A 22,278-nucleotide genomic window follows, 5' to 3' on the forward strand; every position below is an offset into this window, starting at 1 on the left:
TGGAATTCAAAATACCTTGTTTCCCTTTTAGTTTGTTGTCTGTCCATATGCTATTTAGAAATACTATTTAGTTTTAAAATGTTTGAGCAATTTTTTAGCACCCTGTTCCTGATATTTTTTACTTAATTGTGCTCAGAGAATATCCTTTGATTTATTTAGACATAAATCCATTTGATGTGATGTAGTGTGATGCTTTGGTTATACATGATATAGTGATATTATCAATCACTGTATTTAGCATATCCAAGCAAACGTGTATCAGTTCTTTTCTGTGAGAACGATTTAAATCCTCTCTTGTAGATGTATTGAGTTTCCTCAGTTCAATATTAACTGTGGTCACTTTGTCCTTGCCCTGTCTAGCCGGGGCTTGAACCCAGGACCTTGCACATGCTAGGTAAGTGTTCCACCACTGCTCTGTATCCCCAAGAACTTTGTTCTTTTTGTGGTTGGCTGGTGTCTCATCTTGGACATAACCCCGTTTTCTTTGTCCATTCACCCACTGGTGAAGGTGGCTACCATGAAGAGAGTTGCAGAACAAGAGAGTGCAGCATCTTTTTGACAAAACTGATTTCATTTCTTTTGGGGCTGTGCCCAGGGTGGGATTGCTGGATCATGAATGGAGTTCATATCTTAGTTCTTTGACGAATGTGCACACTTTTGCTGACAGTGGATACACCCATTCACATTTGTTCCAAAGGCTGTGAGTTTCTCCTCATCTCAGTCAGCTTGGTTCTTTTGATGATAGCCATTCTTGTTAGAGTTTAGTGATACGTCAAAGAGTGACTTGATTTCTCTGGCAATTAAAGATGTTGAGGATTTCAGTATCTGTTTGCCATGTGTGTCTTTTGAGAAATGTTTATCCAGGCCTTCTGTCCACTTTTATATTGTACTGATTGTTCTGTGTCTGCTGATAAGTTGTGTAAATTCCTTGTGTGTTCTGGAAAACTGACCCCTGATCAGATGTATAGTTTGCAGATATTTCCCTCTCTTCTGTAGGCTAGTCATCACCTTGCCTAGTTTTGCTTTTGTTATCTGTGCTTTTAGGTTGTTACTCTAAAAACTCTTTGTTCTATTTGTGTGTATGTGTGTGTGTGTGTGTGTGTACCTGGTATTAGAGTGACTCAGCCTAGCCTAGGCTGGCAGTCAGCAAGCCCAAGCAATTCTCTTGTTTTCATCCCTCTGCCCAGCACTGGGGTTATAGTTGTGTGCCCAGACATGCTTGGCTTTTCTAGGGATTTGACCCCAGGCCCTTGTGCTTGCACAGAAAATGCTTTTATCTGCTTTTAACCTTCTTCTCAATCCCATAGAACATTTCTTATGTTTTCTCCCAATAATTTCATGGTGTTACATTTAAGACTTCAATCTGTTTTGTATTCCTTCTTTTGTTTAATACAGTTTTATTTTTTCAATGGTATATTTGGCTAGACTTAATATGTCCTTCCTGGCAGCTAGGCCATCTCTAACATTATGGATAGTGACCACTAACTTTCTAGTGAAGTCTATACCTTCTGTACTGTGATGTTTTTCATTTTATACATACATATATATATATGTGTGTGTGTGTGTGTGTGTGTGAGTACACTGTAGCTGTCTTCAGACACATACCAGAAGAGGGCATCAGACCCCATAATGGTTGTGAGCCCCCGTGTGGTTGCTGGGAATTGAACTCAGGACCTCTAGAAGAGCAGTCAGTGTTCATAACCTCTGAGCCATCTCTCCAGCCCCTACTGAGTACTGTTTGTAGTGTAGTCAAGCCTGCTGACCCTAAGCATGTAGGCTTCTCTGTGTTCTTGTGTTTCCCCCTTGGCCTTTATATATGTTTTGGTGCTACCATGCTGTTTATGGGTTTGTTTTTTGTTTCTTGTTTTTTTTTTTATGTTGACTTCATGGAATCTGTAGGTCATTAGGTATCATGGACATTTAAACATCAGGAATGCTACTAGCACACAACCGTGCAATGCTTTTGTGCTCTTTTTGTGCGTCTTCGGTTTCCATTCTTCATGTTTCATAGTTCTCAGTGTGGAACTTTTGGTCTCCTTGTTTAAATGCATTTCCAAATATTCTGGGTTTTTTTCTGGCTATTTGAATGTATTGTTTTCTTTATTTCATGTTTAGTTTGTTGTTCATATACAGAAATATCACTATTTTTTTCTGAATTCCTGTGCATATTAGTCCTAGCAGTTTGGGTGGAGTCTGAATTTTTAAAAACATATTTTATGTCCCAGAATATGGTTTGTCTTGATAAATGTTCTGTATAGTCCTAAGGAATGTATTTTGTGCTTATGTTGAGTGGGTAACTGTGTAAATGTCATGCAGGCCGTGCTGGTAGGGACATCTCCCAGTCTACAACATATTTGTGATTTCTATGGACTTATTTTACCAGTTATTGAAAGTAGGAGATTGAAATAATGCTATAATTATAGACTTGTATAGTTATTCTTATTGTTTCATGCATTTTAGCTGTTATCGGAAGCATAGGTATTTAGGATAATTATGTTTTTCTGATTAATTGACCACTTACCAATATGAAATGTACCATATACATATATTTATATTTAACATTCTTATCAGGTATTATTGTACCCATTGCAACTGTCTTGTGGATAGCGTCAGTATAGGATATTATCACCAACCCCCCCTCCCCCCCCCTGTTTTGAGCTCATTAGAGCTCAGGGATCTACGTAGAAAAGGAGGTGGGAAAATTGTAAGAGCCAGAGGTGATGGCTGCTTCTAAGGAAACTGTCTTCCAGACAGAGCAGGACTGGCACACATGTGGACGCACAGGTGTGGCAGCATTCACAAAACCCACAGCAGGCAAGCCAGGTGAAGGCCCTGCACTGAGAGAGAAGAAGTGGGCATGGGATCCCACCCCTTCTCATGAAGCTCTCTGCAATTGGTACTGGCTGGCAAAGGGAAAGTCATTTTCCTCCACAGTGGAGTCTCACTGTGTCTATCAGCCTTATTTCAGGGCAGGGCTCATACCCAGGAATTGTTGGCCAACACAAAACAAACTCAATGCTATTTTTTGTAGACTTTTTGTTTCATTTTGCTTTGTTTTGAAAAAGAATATTTTTTGTCTTCCTTGTTTGTACTGAATAGTTTTAGGTCAACTTGACACAGGCTAAAGTCATCTGAGAGGAGGGAACCTCATTTGAGAAAATTTCTCCGTAAGATTGGACTGTCGGCAAGCTTGTAGGGAATTTTTTTAAATTGGCGATTGATGGTGAGGTTCCAGCCCATTGTGGGTGGTGTAATTCCTGGGCTCTATAAGAGCCAGCCCAGGCTGAGCAAACCGTGGGGAACCACCCAGTAAGCAGCACTCCTCCATGACTTCTGCATCAGCTCCTGCCCTGTTTGAGTTTCTGTCCTGACTTTCTTGACAATGAACAGTGATGTGGAAGTGTAAGTTGAACTAACCCTTTCCTCCCCCAAGTTGCTTTTGATCATGGTGTTTCATTACAACAAAAGTATCCCTAACTAAGATCAGTTGGTACCAGGATCATGTGACAGACCTAACCATGTTATTTTGGGAGGATTGTGGTAGGACTTTGGAACGTTGGGCTCAAATGGAATGTTCAAAGTTTGATGAGCTTAACAGTAGTGTGTTTGTGTGTCAAGTTGACAAGGGTTCAGTGGTACTGAGTAGTTTATGTCAAAGTGACAGAAGAAGCTAAAGTCATCCGAGAGGAGAAAACCTCAGTTAAGAAATGACCTCCATTAGATGAGGCTGTAGGCAAGCCTATAAGGCATTTTCTTAATTAGTGATTAACGGGAGGGTGCAGCCCATTGTGAGTGGTTCCCGCCCTAAGCTGGTGGTCCTTGGTTCCATAAGAAAGCAGGCTGAGAAAACCATGGGAGCAAGCCAGCAAGCAGCACTCCTCCATGGCCTCCTCCTCTGTGGCCTCCACACCATCCCCTGCCTCTAAGTTCCTGCCTAACTTCCTTGAGGATGAACAGTGATGTAGAACTATAAGCCAAATAAATCCTTTCCAAGTTGCTTTTGGTCATGGTGTTTCATCACAGCAGTGGTATCCTAACCAAAACAAGGTCTTACGCTTGTTTATCTTAGTTTTGTGTGTGTGTGTGGTTTATTTTTTTTTTTAAGAGAGATAGCATAAAGAACATAAAGTTAGGCGGTTAGAGAGATGGAAGGAATTTGGGAAGAAATGAAGGAGAGGAAAACACGATCAAAATATATTGTATGAAAAAAGTGTTTTATTGTTGTTGTTGTTGTTGGGTTTGTACTTGTTTGTTTTTTCAAGACAGGGTTTCTCTGTGTGACCCTGGCTCTTCTGAAACTCTCTGTACACCAACTGTCCATGAATTCAAGAGATTCACCTGCCTCTCACTCCTGAGTGCTGGAATTAAAAGTGTGTGCTATCCCCCCAATCTCTCTGTCTCTCTGTCTCTGTCTGTCTCTCTCTCACATACACACACACACACACACACAGCTGAAAAAAAAGTGTTTTAATATAATCTGACAATCTGACAGCTTCTGTCATTAATTGGGATGTTTGAACCATTTACATTTATTGTGGTTATCGACAGGATTAAGTTTGTCATTTGCTACTTGTTGAGTATATTTTTTTTGGCCCATCTATTCCTTTTTGTGTTTTGTTTGTTTGCTTCCTTGTTTTTAGAGACAGGATCTTATTGTATAACCCTGGTTAGCCCCAAATAAAATGTGTAGTCTAAGCTGTCTTTAGACTCACAGAGATCTGCCTGACTCTGCCTCTCAAGATCTGGGATTAAAGACATGCACCACTACTCCCGGCTTAAATTTAAAATGTATTTATTTATTTCAGACTTTTTTCCAGTGGTTGAACATGCCTTTAATCCCAGCACTCAGGAGTCAGAGGCAGGAGGATCTCTGTGAGTTCCAGAACAGCTTGTTCCCCAGATCAAGCTCCAGGACAACACAGGAAAACCCTGTCTCAAAAAATCAAACAAAAAAAAATGATGTGACACTCATAAAGAATGAATACAAAGTTGAGGGGGGGTGTCAAACTCCCAGTGGCCAGCCCCTTAAAGAAAACTGAATCTTTCCCTACCTGCATCTCTGCTAGAAGCCATCATTTGTGGAGAGCTACACTTCAGCATCCCTAACCCAATTATTTATTTATTTATCAATCAATCAATCAATCAATCAATCATCTGGATTGCAGCTCCTCTTCAGTCTCTCCCTCACATAGCCTATCCTCCTTCCCTCCCCCCTACTCCATATCAGACCACCCTGGCACATCAAGGCACTGAAAAGAAAACAAACTGAGGCAATCCTGGAGATGGAAAACCTAAGAAAGAGAACAGGATCTTCAGATGCAAGCATTCCCAATAGAATAGAAGAGATGGAAGAGAGAATCCAGCCATAGAAGATACCGTAGAAGAAATTAATACATCAGTCAAAGGAAATGCTAAATTTATCACAATTTTTAAGAGTTTGATGCTTTCTGGCTAGACTTAATGCTTTTGGGGGTTAGAGGTTGTCACAAGTCTTCAAAGTCTCTCTTAACTGCTAGTTTGCAGTCAGTGGGCTTCCATGTGGATTCTGTCGAGAGCACAGATCACAGGACACCCAGATGGTGTCTGGCCTCAGCACATGCCATGGGCCTCAGCTCAGAGAGTTCAGGCTTTGTAGTTGTAGCTCATAGGCAGAGAAGCTGCCCCACACTCTCCTCTCTACAGGGCAAGCAGCACAGGCTGCAGCCACAGTGACTCCATCTTGGGGGCAGACTGGCTCACCTAGGACCCACCCTATTCAGTGATAGCATCTGCTCCTCAACACACCCCAGCTTCTCATAGATGGAGTATGTATTGGGGTAGGCCAACTCAAAGTGCTGAGTTGGTCAGCCCATGGCATCTGCCTGTGCAGGCCTTCCAGTCAGGCATCCAAACTTTGTTTTTATTTTATCTATTTATGTGCTTGCTTGGGGTGGAGGCAGGGGGGAGGTTGTGGAAGTCAGGGAACACCTTGTCGGAGTCAGTTCAGAGCATTGAACTTGGGTGTCTTCAATCTTGGTGGCCACAAGGGCCTTTACCTACTAAGCCATCTCACAGTTTCCTTTTTCTATCTGTTCATTCTTCATTTGGATGGAGTATTATTTGTAATGTCAGTTATTAACTTTTAATGATATATGAATAAGAAATTCCTATATAATCACCCAGGTGATTGCTCTTTCTAGTCCTCTCCTCTCCTCTCTGTGGAGATCTTGTTTTAATTTGATCTCATTATTCTGTCTGAAGGACAGCTTTTTAACTTTTCCCCCCTCGTATAGTTCTCCTAATGATGAACTCCTTCTGAAAACATTTTTATTTCCTTTGAAAATGGTGCCATTTTAGTATGGTGCCATCATTGGAATTTCAACTTCATTTATCCATACAGCACATGTTATATATGTGCTAAATGCCAGGCACTGTCTGTAACCGTAGGATGTGTAGATACACACAGTGATCCATCTCAGTCTCTTTGGAGATTAAAATGGGCTCTGGGAAGACCACTAACAATAAGTAACAATAGTGTAGGGAAGTCAGCAAGCTATGGATAAAAACTAAGCTGGGGCAGGGATGGGGTCGACTTCAGGGGTGGGGAGCTCTCAGCAGAAAGGTAACCCTGAAGTTGTGATCTAGAGGCGGGAATCCAGGAGAGTCCCAGCTAGCCAGCCCTGAAAGCATGGAGGGTTATCCTAAACGTGCCCAGCAGTGGCAATGCGGGAGGCAACAAGGAGCCCATGTGGGTCAGGGAGCGGACAGCAGAGCAAAGAGGCCGCCAGACTTCAGAATGAGGGGAGTCATTGAAGGGCTCTGAGCTAGAAATGTCAGGATTTGACTTACATGTTTACAGATCACCCTGGCTACTTTATTGGATGGAAATAAACTGTATTGGAGAAGGAAGCAGGAACAGAAAGGAAGCCAGTCAGGAGGTTATTAGAGTAGCCCTGCTGGCAATGATAAGGATAAATAAAGCAGCCAGACCTGAGAAGAATTGTCTGGTTCTGTATATTTTGACACAAAGGATGGATTGGATTTGGATATTGCAAAAGGGGAAGTGGACAATTCTGTGTATTTTTTTCCTCTAAAGAACTGAAGGATAATTTGTTTTATGAGGCAGGAAAACTGGCAGTCAGGGTGAATCAGTGTAGGAGAAGGTAAGGAGCTCAAGTTTTAGACTGTTAGATTTGAGATGTCTATGACACTTGTATATAAAGATGGGGGGGGGGAGTGGACCTGTTTAGATAGGTTCTTTGGAGCAACTTCCATTTGTGTTGTCTGGAAACTGGCAGTTCAGTTCACAGGTCAGCAGCAGCAGCTCAGTCCACTCCAAACACTTCACAGACACACAGCAGTCCAGGTGGGTAGAGTCAGGATGGAAAAAACGCATCAGCAGTAATGGCACGACCTAGCAGAGACAGCCATGCCTCAGCCTCAGTACAAGTCAGCAGGAGGGACCAGGAGGAACACCAGGAGTGCTAGCCTGTGCCTCTCTCAGGGAAGCAAAGATCAGCGAAGGCGTGAGACCCACAATCGTCGCACAGCTAGCACTACAAGCAAGCCAAGCTCAGCCTATGTCACTGTGCACCAAATCCTGTTTCTACCCTCCAAACATCACGTGTCCTCCACGGCTCTGGTCTCCGCACGTGCATCTGTCTCAGCTGACATCACTCTGCCAATCAGCCCAAGTCCGTGGAAGCTGCAAGAAACTGCATCACGTCACCATTTTTTGGTGCATTTCTCTCTATGGAGTCTTGACAAATGCAGCTCAACTACGCGGTGTATGGTGGATCAATATGTGCGTGTTGTTAGCAAAGAATTCTTCACCACGTGTCCTTTCATGTGCTTGCTTTAGTAGAACATCCTTTCACCTGTGTCTGCTTCAGCTAAACATTCCTGTGTCTGCTTCAGCTAAACATTCCTTCATGTGTTTGCCCCATCAAAATTCCATCCAACCAACTTTCCAAAGAACCCTTAAGTTTCCACTTAATAGTGTACTTTGCACAAAAACTATATTTGGGGGTGGGAGAAAGCCCCTAATATACAGTACTGAAAATGTGTGTGTGTGTCTGTCTGTCTGTGTGTCTGTCTACGCACCCATTTCCCTGTATGCACATGCAGCAACATTGCTGAAGCCAAATGTAAAAATTCTGTATATCAGGGCTCAAGAAATGGCTTAGTGGTTAAGAGGACTTATTATTCTTCCAGGAGACCCAACTCCACATCAGGTGGCACATAACTGCCTGTAACTCCAGCTCCGGGGAGTTAGATGCTGCTGTCTAGCCTCTGTGAGCACCCAGTCAGATGTGTGGATACCCACAGACACACACACACAGCCTCTGTGGGCACCCAGACAGACATATGGATACCCACAGACACACACACAGACACAGACACATAGCTTTTATATTACTATGTTGTTGGAAGCCAGCATGGTAGTGCATGTCTTTAATCTTAGCACGCAGCAGAGGGAGACAGCTGGGGATACATGGTGAAACCCAGTATCAACAAACAAGCCTGTTGGTGAAAGTCAGGATGGAGATTATTTTAGGGAGGATATAAGCTGTGCAATTATAATTTAGATACTTTGGAGAGATACCTCAGTGGTTTCTCCTGGGGACCCAGGTTGCTTTCCCCAAGGGTGTGGATTTGAGTCCCAGTACCCACAGGGCAGTTATCCATAACTCTGGTTCCAGGGTATCTAATACCTTTCTCTGGCCTCCATGGACATCAGACACACAGTGTTGTACAGACACACATACACCAATATATATAAAATGAAAACATTTGAAGTTACATTGTTATGTTAGTGCTTTGTCATCCAAATGTATTGTCTGGATGGTAGTTTGGAAAGCTGTGCTGTATTTCTAAGTGGTCATAAGGCATACACGATTATTCATGTAAGAGAGTGGGAGGCATGTTCTAGAATAACTAGGGGATCAATGTAGGGAAAGGGCAGAAGGTAGTGAATGAACAAACTGAGGGGGGCTACAGCCTCCCTCTGGACATCTGACATGTTGGCTTTTGAAGTTTGGAATTTAAAGTTAATTAAAATTCAAGAAAAATTGTATTTATTATATAACTAAAATTCTGAAATCTGCATAAGAAACTGTAAGGTATGGATTGTGGGACCTTATAGAAATATTCCTAGCTAGAGTTATTTGTATGTTAATTATTTAAACTTCAAGCAGTAAAGCTTGCTATATAAAGTTGTTTACCTTACAATGTTATTTGTTTTGTTTTCTTCTTTTAATCATTCAGTCCCTTAAGACCCAATTCTCTCTTTTAGATGTATGTGGTCATGTCTGCCCTGACGTTTTCATAGAAGTGCCTCCGGTTTTCTCTCCATAACTTACTAGTCTGGAAAAGTACACCAAGTAAATCTAACAAAATAAAGTACCATGGAGATAAATTCAAGGCCTTCTGCTTAGGCTCAAGGTGAAGAGAGGGAAAATAAGATTTCCCAACATTGGTGAAGAGTTTCAGGACATTTTATTGATTTCAGACTAAACTCTTCAGTGGGACTGCTCTGTAAAGATTAATGTAGGCAGAAAGGCTGCAAACCCCAAGGGATGGCTAGGTCTTACCCAGAGGGCTGGGGTACCCTGTGTGCTGTGGCGCCCTGTATTAAGTAGCATTGGCTGGCATACTGGAGCTCAGGAAAGGAGGGCAGCGGGTTTGTGGGGTGATGAAGGCGGTTGCTTGGCTAAAGAAACCAGGGCCCTGAGGCCTCGCAGTGACTGGAAAGGATCATTTTCTTTATGTAGAAAGGAAATTTAGAACACATGATTTATTAAAACATGACTGAAAAATGCAGCTCAGGCCCCACTTCTCTCTATTAAGTTGGTCTTTTAATTTTACATTTTAGAAGTACATTGTTCACCATTATACATGTAAGGAAGCTTGACAGTGCAAGGGAACCAGTTACAGAAGAAATGAGAAAAGGGTTCAAAGAGGAAGCTCAGTCTGAGAAAGGAATCTGCTTTCAGACGTGTTTTTATATGTATCGTGGAAACACTGTTGCATCTCTTCTCTCTTCAAGGTTTTTGAATCCAGTGAAGAATCTGGGTGTCTTGTTCTCACGATCGTTGTATCAGGCCACTTCTTCATCTCCCAAGGGCAGACGCTGCTGGTGAGTTGTATGGCTGACAGCCCAGTCTGCGTTTGTAGCTCTGTCATTTTCTTGGGCTCTCAAGCTTCTTCAGTCTTACTGAAAGTCATTGCGTTCAGCTAACTAAGGATTTTCCTGCATGCTTTAGCAGTGGGAAATTCAGAAACATACTGATTATTTCCTGCCTTGAAGGAGTTTCGGATCTAGTGATCAAAGTAGACCAAAGGATTGCAACTAGCCAGATTGATAGTGAGTTCTTAGTTGAAAAGATTGATTGAAGAGAGGCTAGCCAAGTAGAGAAAGCAAAAATAAGAACAAAAACAGAGAAATGGCTAAAAGAAAACAGAGCCTGCTACAGTTCACTGACAGCCTTCCTGTAAGCCGACTCAATAAAGAAGCACTTGTCCTTCTTATTCTGAGTATTTGACATTTTAGGAAACACACAGACTATTTAGAATAAAATATGCAGGCTGGGTGCCATGCCACGTGCATGCAATCCCTGTGTTCACAAAGCAGAGGCAGGAGAATTACTGTAGGTTGGAAGACAGCCAGAGGCTAGTCTGCATCATCCAGCTAGAGACTAGTAAGAACAAAGAGGGGGGGGGGGGAAGGAGAGGGAGGAGAGGGGTAGAGAGTCATCCAGTCACTGGCCACTCTGCTGGGAAGTTCAAGGTCTGTTCAGTAGAAACAATATGAGTAAAGAAAAGACAGTTAACTTGTAATCTTATCAAAGAAATTGTCCTAGAAAGAGAAGGTTATATGAGATTAGTGCATCATTTCCAGAGCTTAGTGTCTATATAGATGCCCTAAAATCATATTATAGATATTTACTAAATATCCACACGGCATCATAATTTATTCATTTATTGAGCAGTCAGTTTACTTTGTTGTTGTTGGAGGAAGAGCCTGAGGATATCAGAGGCCACAGCACAGGCAAAGTCTCTGTCATTGTGGAGTGCCACCCTAGTGAGGAGAAGCATCCGAAGCAAGCAGTCTAGGCATGTGTAAAGACCTTAACACGTACACATTCCCTTCCAGGCCCTGCTAAAATACAAGGGCAGATCTCATATATATGCATTAGAATGCTTCATTTTCCACTGACTGGAATTCAGCATCATCGTCTTGTACTGTGAGGCCTGCAAAGCTGGCTTCTTGGTCTTTGTGCTTTTAAGAGTCACAGTGTGAGTAGCCTTGTTTCCTCTCTACCTGCTACCCTAAGGGCTAGCATCAGTTTCAAAAGATTAGGCTTCTGTAGCTGTTCTGAAGACTCCTTGCTTCTGGTAGCCTTTCCATCAGTTATGGGTCTCGCTGAATGGTGAGACCCAGCAGTCCCCTCCCCTCCCCCCATGCTTGCTTTTATTCATCTGTCACTGTACAGTGTTGTTAAAAATGCTACTCAAGGTTTCTTTGTGTCATGTGAAGAGTGATTTTTTTTCATTGACTTTACAAAACTAAGCTTACCAAATTCAAAATAACCCCTGCTAAGAAATGTAAGAGGAACTCTACCCTGCAATTATTTGATGCAGGTAACAGTAATACATACGTTCAATCATATTTATAATTCCACAATTTTTTTTCAGTTATTTTGACTATTTTGTTATTTGCATTTTTGGCGCTGCTTTGACTCTGTAAATCAAATTGGGAAGAATTTGTCACTATTGAGTCTTCCAACTTGTGGGCCCATTTTAACTCTGTACTTATATCTGCTTTAATTTCTCACAGCTGTGTCTTATAATAGCTAGAGTCCGCGCGTGTGTGTGTGTGTGTGTGTGTGTGTGTAAAGTTATTACTTTATTTTATGGGATGCAAATCTTGTATAAATAAAAAGCTCTTCCATTGTTGGCCTCTGGCAAGCTTTTGTATCCTCCAGTGTTTGATGGCAACAAGCAGCCCCAGTTGACAGGTAGGAGCAGCAGCAGCAGCAGCAGCAGCAGCAGCAGCAGCAGCAGCAGCAGCAGCAGCAGCAGCAGCGGTAGGTGGCGCCCTCTAGTGTTAGAGTTCTTGTGTCCTTCTCCGGTACTGGGACTCTTAGTCCTGAACAAGTGTTAGAGCCCTGTGCTGGCCCAGGAAGCCAGAATTTCTCAGCTTTGGGCAGTGGCTTCTAGATCTAGGTATTGGGATTCTGCTGCTGCTTCCTCTCCTACTGCCTTGAGGCCTCACCCTAGAGTGTCCCTCCATGTAACTGGCTTTTCTACTTCTTGTGTCGCATGGCTGCCGGCCACTCTGTTGTCACAACTGTCTCTGCTCTGTCACAGCTGCTGATTCTTTTTGTGTTACTAGTTTGGCCTGTTTCAGAAAAAGTAGTCAAGAGAGACCACTTAGGAGAAAACTCTTAGCCAGGTGGTGTTGGCACACACCTTTGATCCCAGCACCCAGGAGGAAGAGGCAGGTGGATCTCTGTCAGTTCAAGGCCAGCCTGATTTACACATAGTGAATCTCAGGAAAGCCCAGTCTGAAAAAACAAGGAAACAAACAACAAAGACTCTTGGGCTTTAAATTGCAATAATGGGGTAGGGTTGGGGACTTCAGAGGAGGCCGCCAGCTCACCCCCCAGCTCACCCGCCAGCTCACCCCCCAGCTCACCCCCCAGCTCACCCGCCAGCTCACCCCCCAGCTCACCCGCCAGCTCACCCGCCAGCTCACCCGCCAGCTCACCCCCCAGCTCACCCCCCAGCTCACCTGCCAGCTCACCCGCCAGCTCACCCCCCAGCTCACCCGCCTGCTCACCCGCCAGCTCACCCGTTGGCTGAGCCGCTTGTTTGCAGTACTCACCACAGTCCCTCTGCTAAGCCTCTGGAGCGGGTGGAGACGATTACATGGAAAGTAAGGTTCCTGAACCCATCCTGCCTGGACCGCACCCTCAGGAGCCGGAGCAGCAGCTGCCATGGCGGTGTGGCTTCCTCATGGCATTCATGAAATGCTCAGAGTACCTGGCTCTGGACTAAGGGTGGTCTAACCTGTGCTCACTGACAGGCCTTTTCTTCAGGGAGCTATAGCAGCAAGAGAGCACCCAGTCGCTATCCTCTAGCGTGCAATGTCTTTGCTTATTTATAGGAAAATAAACATGAGGAGTGTTTATTATTAGCATTAATGCTGATTTTCGTGGTGTTTAACAGTGTTTCTTACAATGTCTAGCACCTGCTCAGTGCCTCAGGGAGAGAGGTCTCACTCATCTGTCTCAGCATTCAAGACCAGTTCCCTGGCCTAGGAAGATGGCTTCATGGACAAAAGCACTTGCTCTGAAAAGCAAAGGACCTGATTCAGCTCCCCAGTACATGTGTAAAAGCAAGCATGGCCTGTGTGCACATAACCCCAGCACTGGCAGGTGGGAGTGGACAGAGCCTGGAAGCTCACTGGTTAGCCCAGCTGAATGGTGGGGTTCAGTTTTAGTGAGAGATGAAGGTAGAGAGTGAGAGAGGTGTGTGCCTCCGTGCGCAAGTGTGCACTTACACAGTGAAAAGAAGGTACGCTTTCTCAGCACATGTCGCCGGTCACATGTTCTGTACTGCATGTCCAGAGCCTGACTCATTTGGTGTAGGTGAAATCTGTAGATTACCATCCCACATTGTGTCTCTGTCCTTTCCTACCTCTGGTAGCCACTTACCTACTCTCTGCTTCTGGGGATTTTTTTTTCTTGTTTATTTTTATTTTTTTCTCACTTTTAGCCCAGGCTGGACTTTAGCTGGTAATGATGGTATCCTCAGTCCCTCAAGTGCTGCAATTACAGGCAAGAGCCACTATGCTGGCTTAAATTTAGCCTTTTAAGATTCTGCATTTAGGGCCATAGAAATGCTGTCCCAGAGGACCCATGTGATTCCCAGTACCCATATGGTGTGTCTCACAACTGTCTGTAACTCCAGTTCCAGGGGTATAATACTGTCTTCTGGCTTCTACAGGCACTAGGTGTGTATGCAGTGTGCAGTACGAATATGCAAACAAACCACACATACACATACATTTTTTTAAGGATTCTACATATAAGTGAGATATATACTATTGGTCCTTGTTATTATCAAGTGTATTCATTGGCATTAGTCTATGTATGGCATGCATTCTGACTGCACTAACTCCCGACCCTCCCTTACCTACTTCATGCTTCATCATCGCCCCTCCTTACAAGCCCCTCCCACCTTGACATTTCTTTGGATTGTGACCTACTGAGTCTGGATATGGCCCTTGTGTGAGCATGAATGTGGAACAGTCCCCTGGAGAATGAGAGGCTTGCTTACCAGTGGACACACCACTGAAGACAGTAACTGGCCCTTCTTCACTCAGCATCTGTCAACAACCGGTGGACTCCTCAGGCTCTATCCCTCCTGAGATCCGGGACTGAACACTGACAGGCCCAGTCTTCAGCAGGCCCAGAGCAGGTGGCCACAGCTGCTGTGAGCTCATGATTGCAACGCTGTGTCCTGCAGAAGGTAGCTTTTCACACCTGTCCCCCATGTCATGCGATGTGACACCCCCCCCTGCTGTGCTAGTCCCTGAGCTTTGGCGGTGATGGTCCAGGTGTCTTTAGGCTGAGCACCTGGAGCAGCCATTAGTCTGCACAGACCGCCATTGCTGGGGGAAAGTTCCAGTCAGGCCGAGAGCAGCACCTTTCTAAACACAGATATGTAGAAGGTGTGATAGCTATTGTTGGTTGTCAACTCGACTACACCTGGAATAAACTAAAACCCAAATGGCTGGGCACACCTGTGAGGAATTTCTTTTAACATTAAGTCATTTGAAATGGGAAGATCATCTTTTAATCTAGGCTGGCCATGGGAAAAGGAAGCTTACTCTCTTTGCCTCCTCGCTCTCAGAAGCAAGGCCATTCCTGCGCTGGCAGTAGAGCCTAATTCTTTAGGAACCCAGCATATACTGAAGACCAGCTGAGACATCTTGCCTTGAGGACTGAACAATTGTTGGATTCTTGGACCTTCTATTGGTAGACAGTTGCATAGCTGGACCACAGCCTTTAAGCTTGTCTAAGAAATCCCCTTTATGTGTACATATATATGTGTGTATATAAAGGAGATTTATTTAAACATATACATATATATGTATGTATATGTATACACCTATATGTGTGCATGTATGTGTGTGTGTATAATATGGAGAGGTGTGCATATTGATGTGTGCATAATACATACATAGGTAATACACACATATAGGCTTTCTGAAAAAGGGTTTTTCTGTGTAGCTGCCCTAAAACTCACTCTGTAGTCTTGGCTGGCCTCAAACGCAGAGATCTGCCTGCCTCTGCCTCCCAAGTGCTGGGAGTAATGGCATGCGCCACCCCCCTCTGGTATATTTTCATTTCATTAGTTCTGTTTGTCTAGAGAGCCCTGACTAATACAGAAGGCAGTTACTACTGCATCCATCTGTCAAAACAACAGCAATGAATCCCCTTCCTCTAGCTTATGAGATGAATTCTCTTCTAAGGTGTTGTATTCCATAGCTGCCTGCAGCTATTATGAACTGAGTTTCTGGAACAGAAGCTGAGGGATGGATGGGGAAGGGGCGAAAAGAAGGAGGGCCAAGACAATATTTCACTGATCAAGGCCGGAAACGTTAATGGTGCCAGACCTTTTAACAATTTGGGCAAACCCTTCCCTCGTCAGACTCTGGGCTGAGTTCTAGTGGAAGTTGTCTAGCTTCTCTTGGAGGTCCTTGTCTTGACTGCTCCGGCAGCTGGGTGGGTCACCTGCTTAATTCAGGAATTCCTAGACCTGGAGGAACAATGAACTTAACCTTCACTGAGCTTCTCCACCCTCGGATAAAAGTTCCTGCTTTAACCTACTTCCCTATTATGTCCTGTCCGAAGCCAGGGATTGTCCTTGACCAATGTCAAACTCAAACCATGTGCATGACTGCCCCAATATGGCTCTGTACATTTCCTCCCTTTTTTATTAATTTGAAAACGAGGAGGTAGAAAACAAGTGGATAAATATTCTTCATAAGAAGGCGGACCTTAACCAGGAGGGGAAGCATTGACCGTAATTCCTCTTAAATATTGTATAGTCTTTTTCAGAGGGGTAATAGGCTTCCTTATTATTTTAAGGACAGCCTCTCGACATTAACCCCTATGCAATTAGGTGTACTTCCTAGGGACTCAGAAGCAGAAATTCACCTCCCCATGCGGTGCCTTGCCTCGCACGTCTCACTGGTACCCATGTTTGTTCATAAACAAACACACATAGATCTGAGTTCTATGTGGCTCCCTTTTTGGAGATCCACTTGTATAAGTTTTGAAGCCAGGGGGTCTGCAAGTGTCTTTAACAGACACACAGTCCTTCCATCCAGGTGAGGCTGGGTGGAAACAGCCAGTCTGCTTAACAAACAAGATCAAGAATTAAAGGTGGAACAGGATTAACTTGTTTCTGAATTATCCAATTCAGTTGCACATTAGTAACTTAAAGGACACAAAGCCTGGTCTCTGGGGTGGGAGAGGTAGCCTTGTGTATGAAGAGATAAGCTGTTACTTCTCAGGAAAAGTGGAGACTGTATTTTAAATTAACACAGCTGGCTGAAGATTGTTAGCCATCTTCAAAATTGGAATCTTCAATATTGGAATTATTTCTAGACCAGTCTATGGTTGAGTCAGCTGATCACATTAAAGAGAAGAGTCATTATAACCTCTTTTTAGATTATTTTTTTTCTAAGCTAGCTTAACAGTCTCCATGTTCTGTCCCACAAAGTCTAAAAGCTTGAAGCAAGGAAATTTATCTAACCTGGGACATTTGACAATTAAGGTAAGTCAAGAACATATACCCAGTATAGCTCTTATGTTACCACTGTCTGGGCATTTAGCAAGCACACAGTCAGCATATCTTCAGCATGCCACACCAATCACTCTGGCAGCTAGCATGCTTCTGCAGCATTTTGTGGAAAAAACATAGGGGACATGCTTTCTTCCCCAATATTAAATCAGGATCATGGCCTATGTCAATAAGTGAATTCCTTCATTTCACCTAGACATCAATATGCCTAATTACAGGATGTCATATACATTCAGCAAGGAGTTCCTTGGCATCCAAATTTTAAAATTTTCTTAAAAATATGCAAGCATAATTTAAATGATATGCACAGGGACACAATTTCCCCTCTCTTCTCTCTTCCAAGAAGATATTGTTTTATTAATTTAAGTTGGAACACAAAGTATATACCATAACATAGGCAGTAACTATGTAATTATAGAAAATAAACGTAGCATTTTTAGTTGCTTTTTCTGTTAGAGCAGTTGCAACTAGAAAGCCTAAAAATGAATCATTAGTCACATGCACATATTTTTAATCTTCTAAATTAGAAATATGAGTATCATTTATTTGTAATTAAGTCCTCTAGGATTAACACCATTATGTAGTAGAGGTAGAAATTGAGGACATCAAGAACAAATCTTTATAATTTGATGTGCACAAAATACAAAATTATTTTTTAAACCATTACCCTTTTGATGATATAAATAATATGCTTGTACATCCGATTGTTTCTATATAGCCTGTCTGGGATACAAATTTTATGTGCCTTGCCTTAAAGAGTCTTGTCCAGGCACCTTTTTAAAAGATCAATTATATATAAGTATATTGTATCTGTCTCTCTAGCCTTTGGGTTAGCTTTCGAATACCTACCTAAAGGACAGTCATTTAGAGAACATTCCTTTGTTCTTTGAAATTTGAATTACATTTGCATAAACTAAAAATTAAGAATTAGCAGTATTAAAAATGGACCAATTTTAAGCAATTGTAAATCATGATATATATATATTTACTATTATTAAAAGCTTGATTTTAACATTTCAAAAATAGCTGCTATAGTATTTGTGCTGAAGCAGGGAGAAACTTAAAGGAATAAACATGTGATCTGATAGTACAAATTATCTTTTTGATAACAATTATTAATTTTGCCTAAAAATGCAAGGACATTGTATGAGATTCCTCAAATGTAAATATCTTGTAATCTGAGCCTTTTATCTAAGACCAGACCCAAAACTACCTGCCCTGCACGGACATTTTGAGGATTAAATAACAAAAGGAACCTGTAATTTCCTAGTCAAAGGAACCTGCTTGATATCAAATACATTTCCACTGAGATCTCCTTTTTAATCTTGGAGGGTTAAAATTTGCTTTTACCATTGTAGCCAATAAACTTGTGGAAAAGTGGCAATGGGCCTATAATGGCCACAGCTATATCACTCTCAGAGTTATCTTAATTACAAGATATTTTAAGAATCGTGAGCCTGCAAACTGAAAACTGCAGCCAATGACACACTGGCGATTTTTATTGTAACTCAGTTTTTCCTTGCATTAGAGCACAACTGCAATTTTGGAAGCAAATCCCAATTTTAAACAATCTATTTTCTTTAAAATCAATGGCAAACACATTATTTTACAGCACAAGGTTTGTCTGCCAGTGTAACTTATGTTCAAGTATATGACAGTGTAACTTATTAAAGAGACATTATTTTAAATCTTAATCTTTATAAGTCTAATTTCTAGGTTAAGATTCACATAAAACACCATGCCAATTTAGGAGCATCTTAAAGGCCTGTATTTCCTGGGTTGCGTCATGCCACGTGTTGTTTAAAATGGCGACTACCCTAAACTACCAGCTTTAACCTAACTTTTTGTTAATAACATATACCTTTTAAATCATGTCCAATGACTTAAAAGCCAATATCTATATAGTCAAGACATTCAAAATATACCTTTAAGACCAATTATAAACAAGAACAAAGCATGAGTTGTGTTAGGCCACGTGTAGCTAGTTAAGATGGCTCCAACACTGAACCACCAGTTTTAAACTAACCTTTTCACTATACCTTTTAAATCATAACCAATTAATTTATAACTCTATAGTCAAGATATGTAAAACCTTATACCGTTAAAACCAATTAGAAACAATAATAAAGCAATTACACAAATTTCATAAGTTAAACCAAAGTTTTCCCAAACCTTGAGGCTTCTGGGCTTTTAAAAGCGGCTTTTTTTTTTTCCCAGTCATCACTGCGCACAGCTTTAAATCAGTCCCCATACAAACTGTGCTGGCTCAAGAGGTTGCCAGCAGATGAAATTCTTACCAATTTTTCTTTTTAACATGAAACAAACAGTCATTCACACAAAAACACAGAGAGGACATAAACGTACACATAGACAAACAGTCGGTGCACCGGGACAAACACAGAAAGATACACAGAAAGAGTAGCATGCTTGTTGTTAAGCAATTGCATCCATTTTCCTCTTAAAGCAGCTCTTAGAGGCTGTGGACATATGCCTATTTTTAAAACCCTTTTCTTTTTCGCCTGAATCAGCTCTTATGAGCGTTGGACAAATGCCTACCAAATTCCTACCCCATATTCCACTGTCTGCCCCCTAAGCGAGTTCAGCACTGGGTCCATACTGCCTCACTTAGTCCGTATCCTCTAGCTCACCATGCAGGATACCATCTTTTCCTTTTTCCATTTTTCGTGAAGCTTTGCCAAGACATGGTCACCTCAGGAAGCCTTCTTGAATCCATCCCCGCATCCGGGCACCACTCTGTTGTATTCCATAGCTGCCTGCAGCTATTATGAACTGGGTTGCTGGAACAGAAGCTGAGGGATGGATGGGGAAGGGGCGAAAAGAAAGAAGGGCCAAGACAATATTTCACTGATCAAGGCCGGAAACTTTAATGGTGCCAGATCTTTTAACAGTTTGGGCAAACCCTTCCCCCCAGACTCCGGGCTGAGTTCCAGTAGAAGTTGTCTAGCTTCTCTTGGAGGTCCTTGTCTTGATTGCTCCAGCAGCTGGGTGGGTCACCTGCTTAATTCAGGAATTCCTAGACCTGGAGGAACAATGAACTTAACCTTCACTGAGCTTCTCCACCCTCGGATAAAAGTTCCTGCTTTAACCTACTTCCCTATTATATCCTGTGGCAGATTCCTGCACGAAGCCAGGGATTGTCCTTGACCAATGTCAAACTCAAACCATGTGCATGACTGCCCCAATATGACTCTGTACACTAAGGAACAGGTCTAAAAGCCAAGCGGGAAGTGATGGGCTATTCCCACCAGAGTCATGCCACTATTATACCAGTGTGCACACACAAGAACTTGCCTGGCACTTACGGATCACCACTGGATAAGATCATTGTACTGACTGGTTTTATGTATCAACTTGACACAGGCTGGAGTTATCACAGAGAAAGGAGCTTCAGTTAGGGAAGTGCCTCCATGAGATCCAACTGTGGGGCATTTTCTCAATTAGTGATCAAGGGGGGAAGGCCCCTTGTGGGTGGTACCATTTCCATTTCTGGGATGGTATTCTTGGGTTCTATAAAAGAGCAGACTAATCAAGCTAGGGGAAGCAAGCCAGTAAGGAATATTCCTCCATGGCCTCTGCATCAGCTCCTGTTTCCTAATCTGCTTGAGTTCCAGTCCTGACTTCCATTTGTGATGAACAGCAACGCAGAAGTGTAAGCTGAATAAACCCTTTCCTCCCCAACTTGCTTCTTGGTCATGATGTTTGTGCAGGAATAGAAACCCTAACTAAGACAATCATTGATGACTCTTCTCCCTCAGCTGCCTGCTTAGCACTGAAAGCTAGTCAGCAGAGGCAGGATTTGCAATAATCACCCATGCCTTCTGGGATGGGCTTTATCCATCCATGCACAGTACTTCTGTTCAAACTTCAAAAAAAAAAAAACAAAAAACTGTATCTTTAAGATTTTTCTAATGGAGCAGCAGGATTCCCTGTGACTTCTTCATGCATCTCTAGTTTTAATGAGCCCTCCCCCTCCTCCTGTTGTACCTCACGACCTCCAGAGTTCCCATTTTCATGCTTTCCATCTAACCAACCATAGCCCTTTTATACTTTCCAGGTTGCTGTAACCATTCCATGGTAAATACATAAACCTAAAATCCCAAAGCTGTGATCCACACGAGAGAGAAGATGGACGTTTGTCCTCGTAGGCCTGAAATGCTTTTCTCTTAGTTCCTTGATTATTTCACTTAGAATAATGGATTCTGTGTACACTCATATTGTTAAAGGTGTCAGGATTCCTTCTGCTGAGTAACAGTCATGTGTATATGTCATAATTCCTTCATCCACTTAGCCACCAATGGACACTTCGGATGTCCCCACCTCTCTGCTGTCATGAGTGCTATAGTGACTGTGGAGCACAGCTGTCTCTTCCAAATGGTGAGCTTATTTCTCTAGCCACGTACACAGAGATGGATGAATCATGTGGTAACTCTTTAAATTTTAAGGAATGATTTTCCATCATGACCATGTATTTCCAGTTCCACCAACCACCATGTTGCTTTTTCTCTGTATTCTTTTTTATTTATTTATTTTTTATTTATATGGGTACACTGCAACTGTCTTCAGACACACCAGAAGAGGGCATCAGATCCCATTACAGATGGTTGTGACCCACCATGTGGTTGCTGGGAATTGAACTCAGGATCTCTGGAAGAGCAGTCAATGCTCTTAACCGCTGAGCCATCTCTCCAGCCCTTTCTCTGTATTCTTACAATATTTTTATCTTCTTATCAACCATATACTAACAAGTATAGGGTGGGGCTAGACCGAAGGTTCAGTATAAACCACTCTTGCAGAGACCCAAGTTCAGCTCCTGGCAGCTCACAACTACCTATAACTGAAGCTCTGGAGAAGCCTGCTACTGCCTTTGCCTCTCTAGGAGTACCTGCACTTATGTGGGTACTGTGGGTACACACACACACACACACACACACACACACATACACACACAGAGAGAGAGAGAGAGAGACAAAGAGAGAGACAGAGAGAGAGCAATTTTGTTTAGAAGGATTTTATTTTATTTTATTTTTGTTTTTTTGGATTTGGTTTTTTGTTTTTTGTTTTTGAGACAGGGTTTCTCGGTATAGCTGTGGCTGTCCTGGAACTCACTCTGTAGACCAGGCTGGCCTCGAACTCAGAAATCTGCCTGCCTCTGCCTCCCAGAGTGCTGGGATTACAGGCATGCGCCACCACTGCCCGGCTTGTTTGTTTTTTTAAAGAGCATTAGTGCCTCATTGCAGTTTTGATGATCCCTTTCGTACTCCACTAGCTGTTAGTCTGTGCAGGGGAGCTGCAGGGGAACCCGCATTCAGGTTTGTCACTTTTGCTCCAGGATCCTTTAAACACCTGTGTGCTAAAGGCTTTACCAGAGTGCTATTAGTGGGAAGCTGTGGGATATCT

General features: G+C 42.7%; 1 protein-coding gene across 3 annotated transcripts in view; it reads left to right on the forward strand.

The window, feature by feature from the left end:
• Positions 1–22,278, forward strand: part of Rec114 (REC114 meiotic recombination protein) — a 92,788-nt gene that overhangs the window by 20,774 nt on the left and 49,736 nt on the right. For all 3 annotated transcript variants that reach the window (XM_052188178.1, XM_052188177.1, XM_052188180.1), the window contains exon 2: positions 10,028–10,117. In XM_052188178.1, coding sequence (XP_052044138.1) covers positions 10,028–10,117 — 90 coding nt within the window. The remainder of the gene's footprint in view (positions 1–10,027; positions 10,118–22,278) is intronic.

Source organism: Apodemus sylvaticus, chromosome 7, assembly GCF_947179515.1.
Source record: "Apodemus sylvaticus chromosome 7, mApoSyl1.1, whole genome shotgun sequence".
Taxonomy (NCBI): domain Eukaryota; kingdom Metazoa; phylum Chordata; class Mammalia; order Rodentia; family Muridae; genus Apodemus; species Apodemus sylvaticus.